At 34.3% G+C, this 14,792-nt stretch overlaps 1 protein-coding gene across 9 annotated transcripts in view; it reads right to left on the reverse strand.

The window, feature by feature from the left end:
- The window catches only part of PDCD10 (programmed cell death 10), a 41,552-nt gene continuing 28,627 nt past the window's right edge, over window positions 1,868–14,792 (reverse strand). For 7 of the 9 annotated variants that reach the window (XM_005669964.3, XM_021068277.1, XM_013982176.2 and 4 more), the window contains 5 exons: window positions 13,757–13,874; window positions 12,378–12,504; window positions 6,491–6,569; window positions 6,150–6,232; window positions 1,868–2,931 (listed from right to left, as the gene is read on the reverse strand). In XM_005669964.3, coding sequence (XP_005670021.1) covers window positions 2,850–2,931; window positions 6,150–6,232; window positions 6,491–6,569; window positions 12,378–12,504; window positions 13,757–13,874 — 489 coding nt within the window. In that variant the 3' untranslated portion in view covers window positions 1,868–2,849. 9 annotated transcript variants of the gene reach the window in all.

The raw sequence follows: 14,792 nt of genomic DNA on the forward strand, positions 1-14,792 counted from the left end.
TTGGGGGAGGGAGTGGGATGGACTGGGAATTTGGGGTTAATAGATGAAAACTATTGCCTTTGGAATGGATAAGCAATGAGATCCTGCTGTATAGCACTGGGAACTATGTCTGGTCACTTATGATGGAGCCTGGTAATGTGAGAAAAAAGAATGCATATATGTGTGATTGGGTCACAGAACACTATAAACCAGCTATAAAGGAAAAAAATAAAAATCATTAAAAAAAATCACTCAGCTAATCATTAAAAAAAAAAAAAAAAAAAAAAAGAATGTACAGCTTGAATCTAATCATGAGGAAACCCAAAATAAGGGACATTCTACTAAAAAGGTAGGAGGAGGGAGGAGACAAAAAACTGTATTCTTCAAACACACATCATGCCTATGCCATAAAAGACAATGGCAGCTATGGAAATGATCCAGGCTAAAGGAGATTAAGGGAAGGCAACAGAATAAACAGACCAAAAATAAACATGGTAAAATCATAACAATAGGTCAATCTAGATAAAAGATGTGTTGATATTCTTTGCACTATTCTTATTCTTGCCAATTTTTGGTAAATTTGAAATGACATTACTTCCATATGAAAAATTTAAAAAACAATTAGAAAAGCACTATATTGGGTTACCAACCTTATGTTTTGCCAAATAAGGCTATAAAACTACAATCATGAAAAAACCCCAAACTCCCACCACCTAATCACTTTGTTCAAAAAAAAAAAAGGGTGGGGAGGGGGCTTTAAATATCCAAAACATAGCACCTGTCTTAAATAAAAGAATGGTCCTTTAAAATGAATAGATTTAATTTATGAAAAAACTTACCACACTGTCATACTAGTTTTTGTCATTTCCCTATGGACCCAGGGGCAGCTATGTCAGCTTAGTGTTAGGGAATTGGTCTAAATGGTGCATTTTTGTCAACAGGTGAAGTACAGTTCAGTGGAAAGAACATGAAGTCTGGAGACAAATGTTGAATTCAAATCCTAGCTCCACCAAGTTTCAGTTTTTGTAAGCTTTCTAAGCTCTCGTAGCCAATTTCCTCAAATGCAAGGCAGAGGGCTAAATCATAGGACTGTTAAGAGAAATAAATTAATGTATCTAGACTAATGCTTGACACAGAGGTGCTCAACAAACATCTCCTTCTCTTCTTTCTTTGAGAGCCAACTTTTCTGTTCTCTGGAGATGTATCTGACTGGGGCCCCACTGGCCCTTTCCTCCTTGACCCCAAAAAGCAAACCTTTTAGGATCGTGTAAGAAACCAATTATCCTGAGAATAAATACCTCCCTTCTGGAGATAGATTTCAGAAGAAATATTGCAAAGTAGAATAAAAGGATAGAAGACTTATAAAAACAGATGAGTTGGGGTGTGGCTAGTAACTGATGGGTTCTCCCAAGGGGCTACCTTAAGAAGAAAAATAGTACTGGTTTATGTGAGCAAAGTCTGCTGCTCAAAAAAACCCCTATTTTTTCTTTACATATTCACAAGTTTGTTTTGCAAATGACTACCCTTCTACCTCCAAGAGTGAAAAACAGCTTTTGTCAAAAATAAACAGTATTAAAACCACCAATCCTGTGTCTTATTAGCTCTGTATCTCTGAAGAAAAAAAAAATCAACTCAGTAAGATGTCCATAAATTATGAGATTTCATCTAATTGTCTATTGGGTTTTTTTGCTTCTCTCCACATATTTCCTGTTTCTATCTAACAGGATGATTTCCTTTTATGTTGCCAATGACAGTAATTCTTTCAAAATCTACTTCTAAAAATGGGAGAAAAAATATTAAAAAAATTAAATCACATTATAGCAAAAAAAAATTTGTTGTCAAAAGAAGTTTAGTTTAACATTTAAAATCTTCATAAAAGATAAACAAATTCTGATTTTTTCCTTTATTTTATCATAATTGAAAAATGAAATCACTTAACATGAATACTTGATACATAATTTCCTTAAAACTTCTCTATGGTGAGACAAAACTGTACATATTTAAAGAGTGTATATAATATTATTAACACTCATGACAATTTCAAACCAACTAGCATTGGTATAGCTTCAAATTACTATCAGCTGTGGCTATTTAAGGGAAAAAGGTGCAGAGCTTATTAGGGCCCAGCATACCAGAAAGTCTTAATCTTACATTGTCACAGAGTTCAAAAGTGGCAAGATAGTGTGAAGACACTATAAACTGCCATGTCCTTCTCAAAAGTCTCTTAAAACAAAGGTTGGAAAAATTCTCAGTACCTCAAAAATAATAACTAACAAAAATATTTCTACTTTTTGCCCAGAGTGATTAAGGACAAAAAAATAGGAATTCTTGTTGCTTTATTATCTGATAAACTGCTAATAAGCTCCTGTTAGAAGTTCCTTAGACATTACACCAAGTCGTCTTGGTCTTCTGATCATATATATATATTCACATATATATATGCATTTTTTTCAAGTAAAGAAATGTTTAACAGATGTAAACTATTTATTGAATATTTGCCACCAAATATTGTTAAATACATTATCTTGCAGCATATCGCTTTCAAGTTAAAATGTCAGAAACAAACACCAATATTTACAATTCTTTTAAGGAATGTTATATAATGACACATTAAGGCGTAAATTCTTTTGGCTTATAATTCTTAAAAGAATGATAATAGCAAAAGTGATGCAAAATCTTCAGTGTGAGATTATGATTAAGCTACATTTTACAAAAATATGGTGTAAGATGGCAATAATCCCATTCAACATCCTGGATTATTAGATCCCTTCAGGAGGGACTGATAATTTATACAGTCAAACTTTAAAATTTACAGATAAAGGCAGTCCAATACTGCCACTGAGAAGTACATCTCTTAACATATACAACTTTCAGGCCACAGTTTTGAAGGTCTGAAGTATCAAGTTGGTTTGATGAATTAGTCGGTTGGCACTTATGAACACATTTATTGCCCTGTTTAAAAAAAAAAAAGAGCAAGCATTAATTTTATCCAATAATTCATCCTTTAAAAATATTTACACTTAAAATGCTATCTAGAAGTAGCAATAAAATCAATTTAGGGAAAAAAATGGGCGAGTATCATAACTTTTATCCCAACTTGGAATTAAAGGGTCCTATACCATTTGAAACTATCTAGGAATTACTGCCCCCTAGTGGTTCTGACTGGCAATAAGGTTTTGGTGGTCTGCTAATGATGGGTGGTGCCTCAAGAACCAGAGTTCATTCATAGGTCAAATAAATTCCTGGCGAAAGAAGAGCATTTAAACGTCCAACTGTGGTTTCAAAGAAGTCAGCAAAATAAAATCTGCTAAAATATATACTCAATCTCAAAATCAGTATTATCAATGGGCGTGACAAATACTTTAAAAAAAAAGCTCATTACTTCAAATCTGATTCATCCCAATCTCTCTTACCTTCCTTCAAAAAAAAAAAAAAAAAAAAAACCCTGAAAACAAACAAAAGAACAAAACCAAAAAACACAATTTTAAATTACTTTTAAAACAAAATAATCATGTGGTTTCAACATTAAGGATTTAACAATACATAAAAAAATAATTTTTTAAAAATTACTCTGTGCTGCACCGTACATACTTCCTATCAGTCCATCTTCACATGACCTGGGGCTCAGAGTTAGATCCCCTAGTCTCCTTGAGAGGCTTTATCACTTTCTTAGCAACACAGCTAAAGCCTCTACAGGTATCCAAGAGGGACTGGTGTGTGGTATCCAAGATCCCATTTAGCACCAAAATCAGTGGATGCTCAAGTCTCTTACATAAAATGGTGTAGTATTGGCATATAACTTATGCACATCATCTGAAATACTTTAAATCATTTCTAGATTACTTGTAATGCCTAATACAATATAAATGCAATAAAAATACAATATAAATGCTACGGAAATTTCTGGAATTCCCCCCCAAAAACATTTTTAATCCTCTATTAGTTGAATCCGAGAACATGTAACCTGTGGATACAAAGGGCCAACTGTATCTACATCCTAAATATTCCTTAAAAAGTGGGGGACTAGGAAGAATTAGTTGAATCAATGCAAATTCATTCTCATTTTGAAAGACAGCTCAAAGAACAGGCTCTATTAATAATTTCAATTTTGAGGAAACAGTATAAAACTTGTGGTACATTATTCATACACAATGGTAAATTTAAAGAAGCTGCTGGAGAAAAAGTTAGCAGCAGGGAGCTTGAATAATCCATAGGCCTGTTTAAACTGTTAAAAATAACTGTGAGACTAAGGCACTGAGATTTTTAAAAACTGAACCCAAGTGATTCCAATGTACAAACAGGAATGAGACTAAATAATTTCAGATTAATGAAAATTAGTCTCTAAATTAATTTCTACCTTTCAATGTGCTCATGGTTCTTAATTAATGAGAATCATAAATAATTCCATCATGTAAATTATTCTTTTAATGTATTTTTTGTTATTTAGGCTCAGCAGAGAGCAGAGGAGACCAAGGAAAAACAGATGTAAGTCTATTTTCAGAACACACCTGCTAGCTTGTTAAACTAATTTAACAAAGTACATTTCCCCTAGACCACCTGAATAATAGTATGGAACAACACAAAACCACTGATAACATTTAGGTCAATATATTTATTTTATATTATTAACATAAATATTTCAACCTGTTTGAACTTTGAAAAATAACTCTAAAGAAATCATTTTTTTTATTATTACTACAATAATATTGTAAGAGTTTGACATGAATATTAGAATCTTAAAACTTCAATGGTGGGAGAGGATATAAAAGTCCCCGCCAATTACAGCTGAAATAGTCACTATTTACTCTTCTGACTTCAAGCACTGTTAAGACAATGGTCTTGTCCCCAAAATTCCTAGTGTTCCATTGGAGGATCAACCTCTGCATCAGCTTATACATTATATGGATGTGTATTATATGTAAAAACATATAAAATTTCTTGGTTTTCTAGACTGTTCTGTAGCCAATTGTACAGAAATTTAAAAATAATATTACATCTACCTTTTTAATACACTTCCTGTCATATAGAAAGCCTCCCTCTTTCCACAACAGTGGTTCACAACTTTTTGCAGCACTTTTACAAAACACCTGACCCTGGCCCCACTCCAAGCCAGTGGTAGGAATCAGAATCTCTGGAGATGGGATCGAGACACTGGGATTTTAAAAAACAAATCAAATCCAAGTGATCTGAATGTGCAAACAGGACTGATAGTCATTGCTTTAACTTCAGTGCAGCAGTTCTAATAGACCTGCTGAATATATATTGTTTGGAAACTTCTTAGAAATGCAAATTCTTAGGCCCACCCTAGACCTACAGAATCAGGAACTCTGAGTGGGACCCAAAGACAATTTGTCTTAACAAGTCCTCCAGAGGATTCAGATGCTACTCAAGTTTGAGAGTCATAGCTTCACGGGTTGGTGAAGCTGGCCAGTAAGCCAAATCTCACTCACAGCATCATGGCTTGCAAGCTAAGAATGCTTTCACATTTTAAAAACAGTAAAAATTAAACAGTAAAATAAAATTAAAAAAAATTGGAGTTCCCATCATGGCTCAGCAGAAATGGATATGACTAGGATCCATGAGGATGTAGGTTTGATCCCTGGCTTCGCTCAGTGGGTTAAGGATCAGGTGTTGCCATGAGCTGTGGTGTAGGTTGCAGACGCTGCTTGGATCTGGGGTTGCTGTGGCTGTGTTGCAGGCCAGTGGCTACAACTCCAATTTGACCTCTAGCCTGGGAACCTCCATATGCTGTGGTGCAGCCCTAAAAAGACAAAAAAAATATTACATGAAAGTTGAAAATTATATAATTCAGTGTCTATAAATAAGGTTTTATTAGAACACAGCCTTAATAATGGCCACTTGGGTTTCCATATTGTCTTACAGAAGCTACTGCACTGCAACAGCAGAGGTAAAGTGCGGTAGTTGCAACAAGACCATCTAATCAAAATATATGCCATCTGGCCCTTCTTAGAAAAAGTCTACAACTCCTGTTCCAGACTAGAGTTACGGCTGGATTATCAACCATTCACTATTTTTCACAATCTATTTTAGTAGTTGACTTATATATTGATGACACAGTAAAAAAAGTTTTTAATTTATTTAGCTTTAGTGTCATGTAAAACCACATAATTTATCAAACTTTTAAAAAGATGATAAATAACCATACTTACTTGCCATCTTTAAAATAGGTTTTCAGAGTATCACTGAAACTTTTGGAGTATTTTACAAATTCTTTCTTTTGGTGTTCAAGTGCCTACAGACATCAAAAATAATAAGAAAATAATACTAAATAAGAAAAGATAAATCACACAAAAACCAAAGACAGGAAATTACACAGAATATGAATGGGTTTTACGTTACGGATAAGCATTTTTAGACGTATTTATTTATTACATATAACAGATATTTAAATTCAAGGAAAAACTGACAAACTCAGTCATTAATGATATATAACAACTAGGCATAAACCAACATCTAGGATGGCAGCTTGTAAGGCTTCTACTAAACTTACTCTGCGGTTCTGGTATTGGTATTTCTTGAAGACATTGTTCACTGTATCAAGAAGTTCTTTTATTGCACTGGCTATATCCCTGTTGGATCAAGAAAAAAGAATCTTAAAATCGGTTACATTTGAAAGAAGTTTGTACATATATATTTTAAAGAATTACTACATTGTTAACTACCATCTGAACACTGTCAAACCCAAATACTTAACTGGCTGGTTGGGGTGGCGGGGGTGGGGGGTGGGGGGGTGGTCTTAGCCTGTACTGTGATTCCAATTTCTCTTGCTCTACCGATAAAAAACACTGTACAACTAACATCAACTTTTTAAAATCAGTAACATTTCATTAAGCATTTCTCAATCAAATTTATAAGAAAATATCTATGCCTCTCATCTTTTTCTGTTATGATTATTCCTCTCTCTAGCTTATATAGGTGAATTCAAGCAACCATATTATCCACTTTTGGCTGTCTCATCAACAATTATATGAAATTTTGCTATTACATGTAACTCATTTCTGTATTTAAAAGAGTCCAAGTTACAGATCTAACAATTTTGATGTTTACAATATTTCCTCCTAGGATGTAGCTCTTCTAAGACACCGGTATTTACTTTCTAACAACCACACATCCTCTTCCAAACCTTTGCTGTTACTATTTCCTTTGGAAAATATATTTAAATTTCTAGGAAACACAGTATCAGAATATTCTTTTATCTTAACCTTTCCAGCAATCATTCTTTGACCATATATGTATCAGCATTTTCTCCACTTTCTAAAGAGATCAATAATTCTTATTTGAGTTTGACTATTCTTCCTATCCATGAACCATCTTAAAAAAAAATTCTTCTTGTCTTCTATATTTATGCCCTTCCTTTTTCAATTTCCATGTTTTAACTTCATAGCAATTTTTTGGCAAACTGAACTTAATGTAATTCTGTAGTCTCAAATAGAGACTCTGTGACAAATAGAGACTCTTATTCTCTAAGGCAAACCTTTCCTTTCACACCCATTCTCTGAGCTGTGAATTGCTACAAAAACTTTTACTGCTCAAATGCAATGCATGTGTGAAGATATGAATTAGTAAAACATCAATCCGGGCCACTCCAAACATAATCTTTTACTATGTACTTTTTAATCACAAATGTCAGGTTTCAGTTATTTCATACCTAAAACATACACTATTTTAAGAAAACCAAGAAAAGTTGTGTCCAGATTTTTGTATGTCTGTTTCATAACTTCTTTCCAGTAAACAGGCATGTGGAAAATTCTAAATTCTAAAAATTATAAATACATAGGATTTCAGTATAAAAAGTATTATTTTAGTCTATTCTGAAGTGGTAATGATATTTTATTATATATTTCAAGAAATATCTCCGTATTACCTCTTGTATTCAAACAGTGGTATGAGGATGAAACATTAAGACATTAGATATTCAAATAGGACAATGAATTTACAGAGAAATAACATCTGCCCACTCTTGCTTTTTGGCCTCTACTTTAGTAATAGCAACTTCAAGTTACATTAACTGTTCCTTCATCTATGTTTTCAAAAAAGTTGAATCCTGCCATATTACTGTGATGTGCGTAAGTCCCCTAATGCTTAATAAAATGGTGTCACATGACCACCCTATTATGTGGGAAAAAGTACAATTTCAATAAATAAAAAATGTCAAGTCTCTGAATATGGAAGGTTCTTCAAACCCACAATAAGCTTATCGAAAAGGAATACAATGAAGCAAATTACAGTGATCAGACAGCTGTTTATACACAACCATACTTTGCAGATGTACTTTGATGAATATTGGGAATATGCCTATACTTTAAAAGGGGAAAAAAAAAAATCCCCAGGTAATTCTGCTGATGAACCAGGTTTGGAAACCACTGTGTGGAAACCCAGAGCCTAGGGGCTAACCTTTGATCCACTATTTGCCAAGGAACTTCATAAAGACCAAGGCTGTTTATCCTAAGCTTAGAGATTGTTTTATCTCTAAAACAATACAGAGCAATTTATCGCAAATATTAAGTGATCTGTATGTACACAGAGTAACATTTTCATTTATGGCATTAAGGTTTGCATCAGGGAAACTAAATTATATTAGTAACAACCCGAGGGTTTGTTTGCTACATGAGAAAACACCAGCAGTGTGCACGTGCACGCACGCACGCGCACACACACACACACACACACACACACAAAAACCCAAAACAAAAAACTTCAGAAAAGTAAATAAAGAACTAGGGAAAATCTAAGGGTAAAACAATTATGCAATTATATGCAGAGTCTGAATTTAATGGATTCTGTGTTAAGGAACAGAAGATGGGTATAGGAGGAAACAATTTTTGCAATCTGGAGGCATTTAGTGAGGCAACTTTGGGAAATATATGCTGAAGAAGAGGGCAACAGGCATCAAAAATTTGCATGAAGTACTGGAGCTTCACACTGTGTCACCTAAATTTGTACAATGTATGTTTATACAAACAAGCTAAAGGAACATACTCTTGTATGTTTAATCTGGACTAGACCTGACAAAAAGCTATTTTGAGGTCATCATTAAAACCAAACCCTGGTAAATTTCCACCTATGAATATGCAAATATAGATTATAAAGAGTAAACAGATAAATGCACAGCTTTCTGGCCTATTAAATCACTAGTTTTAACTATCATCCATTAATTGGAATGTATCCTACGAATTAATTTTATAAAATATTTGCATAGGCTCAAACGTAGTCAAGCAGAAACATTCATTAATCAAAAGTCCTTTTAAAATATTTGTTTGCTGGATCTTTTTTCCTAATCAACTCTATAGAGAGAGGAAAAAAAATCTGATTTCACAATGCTTTATGTGCTCTGAGTATATATACTAGGTTCTGTGCCAGGCACTCTACACAGAACATTTCAATGCTGACAACTATGACCCTAATCTTCATAGGCAGAAACCAGAATCACAGAGGCTAAGCAACTCATCCAAGGGCACAGAGCCAAATGCTGGAATGAGAATCAAACCTAGGTCTGCTGATAAATACAAAAAAACCCTGGATATTTATTAGTTTCTAGGAATTGTTCCTTGTATAACATTACAGTACTTGGTATGGTAGGTACTTTCTACATGCTGATTAAAATGTACTGTTAAAAGAAGAGGATGTCAACCTTAAATATAAGAAAGTAATATATTTTAAGGAAAAAAATAACTACACAATATGTTGTGCTTGAATAATAAGTCTTTTTATTTTGGTACAATAATATCCACTGATTTGTTAAATAACTAACAGTGATAACAACATATATCAAAATGAATCAATATATATCAGTGATAGAAATAATTATATTTTAGACATCCATGCTAAGGCACACACATGATTGAGAATCAGTCTCAGAAAGAATATACATTATCAACAAACTTTTTTTTTTTGTCTTTTCTAGGGCCACACCTGCAGCATATGGAAGTTCCCAGGCTAGGGGTCTAATCGGAGCTGTAGCCGCCTACCTTCACCAGAGCCACAGCAATGCCAGATCCGAGCCAAATTAATGACCTACATCACAGCTTACACCAGAACTCACAGCAACGCTGGATCCTTAACCCACTGAGTGAGGCCAGGGATCGAACCTGCATCACCATGGTTCCTAGTCGGATTCGTTAACCACTGAGCCACGATGGGAACTCCCTCAACGAACTTTCCATAGCACAAATTATCCCTCCTAAAATGGATCTGAAATAAATTTCAATTGCCAATAATCTTAATAATCCTGGAGTCACTCCAGAAAACAAAACTGAAATATTACTATTGCCCCATAAATGAGAGAAAAGGCCCTAATTCAGCTTCTGTCAATGACTAGGGACAAGACACTTAGGCTCTTAGGAGCTCCTGCTGTGGCACAGCAGAAACGAATCTGACTAGTATCCATGAGGATTCGGGTTCGATCCTTGGCCTCGCTCAGTGGGTTTAAGGATCCGGCATTGCTGGGAGCTGTGGTGTAGGTTGCAGACGTGGCTCAGATTCTGTGGCTGTGTAGGCCGGTAGCTGTAGCCCAATTCGATCCCTAGTCTGGGAACTTCCCTATGCCTGGGTGTGCCCTGGAAAAAAAAAGAAAAAGACTCTGAGGCTCTTGACCTCCATTAGCTTATGATTAAAACGTGGCTGTTAAGGAAGTGGTTTTCAAACTCTAGAGCCACACTGGGTTTAGTAGAGATGCCTCAGAGACTCCGTAAGGTGGAAAGAAGGTACCAAAAGAGCAGGATGAGGGCTCTGAGCTCATCACCTGTATCACAGCTTCAACTACAACACTGTTCTCCCTCCCACCTATGGGCATCCTATGTAGGATTCTTTTATCACACCTCTTCCATATAGCAAAAACTTTTATTTTTTTCCAATCACCAGATTAGATCAACATCATAAATCTATGTTTGGCAGGCAGTAGAGAAGTCCTCGCAGTTAGTCTGTCTGCTTATGTTCAAACCAAGCTGTAGAAATGTAGCATATGATCCTCAAAAGTTAAAGCTTAAAGTTATTTGAAATTTCTAGAAAAAAGTATTTAAACAGCTGTGTTTGAGGTCACTGATGTTTCATCTTTTTATGAGCCAAACATATTTAAACTAAAATAAAAATCTCCATTAAAAATAAAGAAAGCTGGGGCTTGCAATAAAGGTAAAATATTCACATTAGGATGCATCCCCTATGACATGGATTTTGACTAGTCCAATGAAGTCTTTCCGTACTTTCTGGTCCTCAATTAGAGGAGCGAAAAGAGGAGGGTCACTCCTTGACAGCAGGGTTAGATACCCAGCACTATTTACTAAAATGGGTCATACTCCTCCTTTTATCCCACTCAAAAGAGCAGCCAAATAGCTAACACAGAATTTTGGAATGTGAATTATAAGGAATACTATTCCTGTGAGATGTACAGTACTATTTATTTCAAATGAGCTGCCTTCAGTTCTTTAAAGATACAATGTATGAAGCAATTTCTTCCAAAAAAAAGATCCGTGCTAATGCCTTTGTTTCTAGCAACTTCTACTTGTTTCACCAAAAGGCTGCATTGATAGTGCCACTACATTTATTCCCAGTTTTCTTGGTTTTCTACCCATCAAGGCGGAAGAAAATTACCACATTTTTGTTTAAAAATACTCATCTAGAAATTAGGTTTGGAGTTTCCCTCTCATTCCTCCACCTCCCACCTCTGAGGAGAGGGCCTCTGGTTTGAGACACTAGAGCCCCTGCTCCAAAAAGACCCTTCTTGCTGCTGCTCGTCAGCCAGCCTCAGGCCTTACACAGTTGTCAGACTTTTTTAACCTATATCCCAAAGGCAAGGATTTTTGGAGATTCACAATTTGGTCAACATTAGACAGTGCTACTTATACCTCGGAGTACATTATTATGCTAATGACTAGTACCATTTCTGAAATAAAAATAATACTGGTATTCTTTGTTATCAATCTCTATAATTTATCTAATTTCTCTCTTTATTTTAATCTGACACATTTTTCTTTCTTTCTCTTTAAATTTCTTTTGGCTGCACCTGTGGCATGCAGAAGTTCCTGGGCGAGGGATCTAACCAGCACAACAGTAATGACAACACTGGATCCTTAACCACTAGGGCAACAGGGAACTCCATATTTCCTTTTTTTATGAAGTCTACATTCCAGTTTATGTACATTCACTCACTGCTTTTCTAAATGAAACATTTGAAAAAATGTTACTACACTCTGAAGCATAGTTTAGAACTTAATAAAACTTAGAATGCATAGTTTAGAACTTCATAAAAACAAAGGATTTAAAAATTTTCAAATTTCAAATTAATGTTTCAATTTAATATTAGTTTCATTCCAAAGTAAACATCTAGATTAAGTGGTTCCTTTGAGTACTTTAAAAAGAGAAGCAAAACAAATAGTTCTTACTTGATTGTCTGCAGAAACCTCACTCTGTCATTGATCTCATCTGGGATCTTACTGAGAATTTGTTTAAGTGCTCGTGCTTTTTCGTTTAGGTCCTGGAATTCTGGCTCTGGTCGTTCAATCATATACTCTGATAAAATAAATACATGATAAAAAACATCACACAACTCACTACAAAATTCAAGTCTAAGAATTCCCAATGTGTTGGTCAAGGGAGTGGGAGGGTGGTGGAGGGGCGAGCAGCAAAAGGCCAGATAATTAGGAAAGACAAGTTTGCAAAGCAGAATTAATTAGAGTTCAACTTAGTTCAGGATTTATAGCAGGGCTCAATAAATAAATAAAATTTAAAAGGGAGGCTTAATCAAGTTTATCAGGTCTCTCTCAAGCTACATTTCAAAAGGAAACCTTAAATTATGTTATGTAATGTCATTCATAACAAATACAACGGCAATGTACATCTGCCAATGAAGAATATCAGTTTAATAAAAACCTCTGTATTGAATATACAACGGCTCTACATCATCCCTTCCCCCCAAAAACAACTTACTAAAATCTTTGGCACATTCTTGAAATCTCACTTCACCTCAAACAAAAATACCACCATAAATCCAACACAAGGGTTGTGATTATAGAACAACAACTTTGGAAAAGAAGTTCAATCAGATCTAGCTAAGGCAACAAGTTCACTATCAGATTCACTGTAGACTTGGAAACAGTATAACTCTATCAATTCATTAATGTAACTTGGCCTAACAGGTTACAGATGCTCAAGTCTAAAATAATGATGAGGACATTTTTATAAGTTCTGGGATCAATTAAAATATCTACTTTTGTTCTCTGTTAATAAACATTAAAAATTATACCTCTATGTTTTTCTAAGTTAGTGGGAAAATGGCTACTGAGTGACATCTACTTCTAATTACATAAAAAAGTGAAAATGTAAAGAGAGGCCAAAAGGATGATTATTACATTGTTCTCTCAAATCTGTTTGAAAAAAATATATACATATTAAAGTTATAAAAAACAAAACAAAACTCATTACCTTCAAAGGGCTATTTTGCATAGGGTCAACACAAAATAACCATTCCATAAAGCTTGTCTCATCAAACATATTAATAGGGGGAAAAATCAAAAGCATGTAACATATATGAATGCTTTACTTCAAATAATTAAATCTGACAAATATAAAACAAAAAGAAAGAACTACATTTCTATTTTATGTTTTCTTCCCCACTTTCAAAACAATAATGACAAATAACAGTAAGAAGGAAGAGGCAGAGGAGGGAAAAAGGGAAAGGGGAGGAAGGCTCTTTTATCAAATAAAGATTTGGAGGAAAAGCCTTTCGAACAATTTTAAGAAAACTAAATAAATTTCTGATCACCTTCTACATCATCAGCTGCCATTCGAAGAAGGGACTCCGTGAAGTTGACTTCTACACTTTTTTTCTCTAAAATTTTCATAATGATGTCTTGTGTGAGTCCTGGATTTTCTTTTTCAGCCTGTAAGAAAGAGAAAGCTAGTTTTCAAATACAGAAACTAAATCAGCATTTTAAAACCAAAACTTAATTGTTTAGAATCTGTTGGGTCCTTCTTAAACAGATCAACCTTATTAGTAAAGTGCAGAAATCTTTGCAAAACAGGTGATCCATTCACTTACATTTAGTTAGAGCTTGTGTATCCATAACTTATGGTCATCATCTTATTTTCCATTTGAATATAAAGTACTTACCATTTCCTACTTCTCATTTATACTCTTGTGCAATCAAACTAACAGTAAAGATGGAAGTAAAGTATAATTCCTCAATTATTTTTTTCCATAAAGACACTGAAGATTTTTAGTTTTTACCATTAAATAATATTTCAACCTGAGAATCAAGCAATAATTCACCTTGCCAGTAGGTTTTTGTTTTTTGGTTTTTTGCAGATAATTTGCATTTAAATTAACAGAACATCAAGAAAAACAAAAACATAACAAAGATTCCTTTTGGAGGTTTTATTGAAGTTATGCGATCCCTTTACTACATTCCCACATGATACTTTTCACTTCCTATTTACATCTGCAGCAGAATTATTTTCTTCACTAGCTTTCAGAATATCATTAATCCTTTTACTACCTCCTGAGCTTGTTTCATTAATGAGTTTGCATTGGCTCTCTGTTACTTACACTCCCTAGGGCACTAAGACTGAGCATAAAGAGTTCTGAGTTTATCAAAGTTAATTTTTAAGATTTTGGTTTTTCCCAGTAATTCTGTCTCATTTTACTATTTAAAAAAAAATTGTAATCACACTCTTTGTTTCTTTTAGAATGTCTGCTAATTTTTATCATTTACGCTGATAATTTTATCTTTTTCCCTCTGTTATCAAATAGCAAAGAAAAACACGTCTTATGAGCTATCAGATGGCAATCTATTTGCTTC

Source organism: Sus scrofa, chromosome 13 (genome assembly GCF_000003025.6).
Source record: "Sus scrofa isolate TJ Tabasco breed Duroc chromosome 13, Sscrofa11.1, whole genome shotgun sequence".
NCBI lineage: Eukaryota > Metazoa > Chordata > Mammalia > Artiodactyla > Suidae > Sus > Sus scrofa.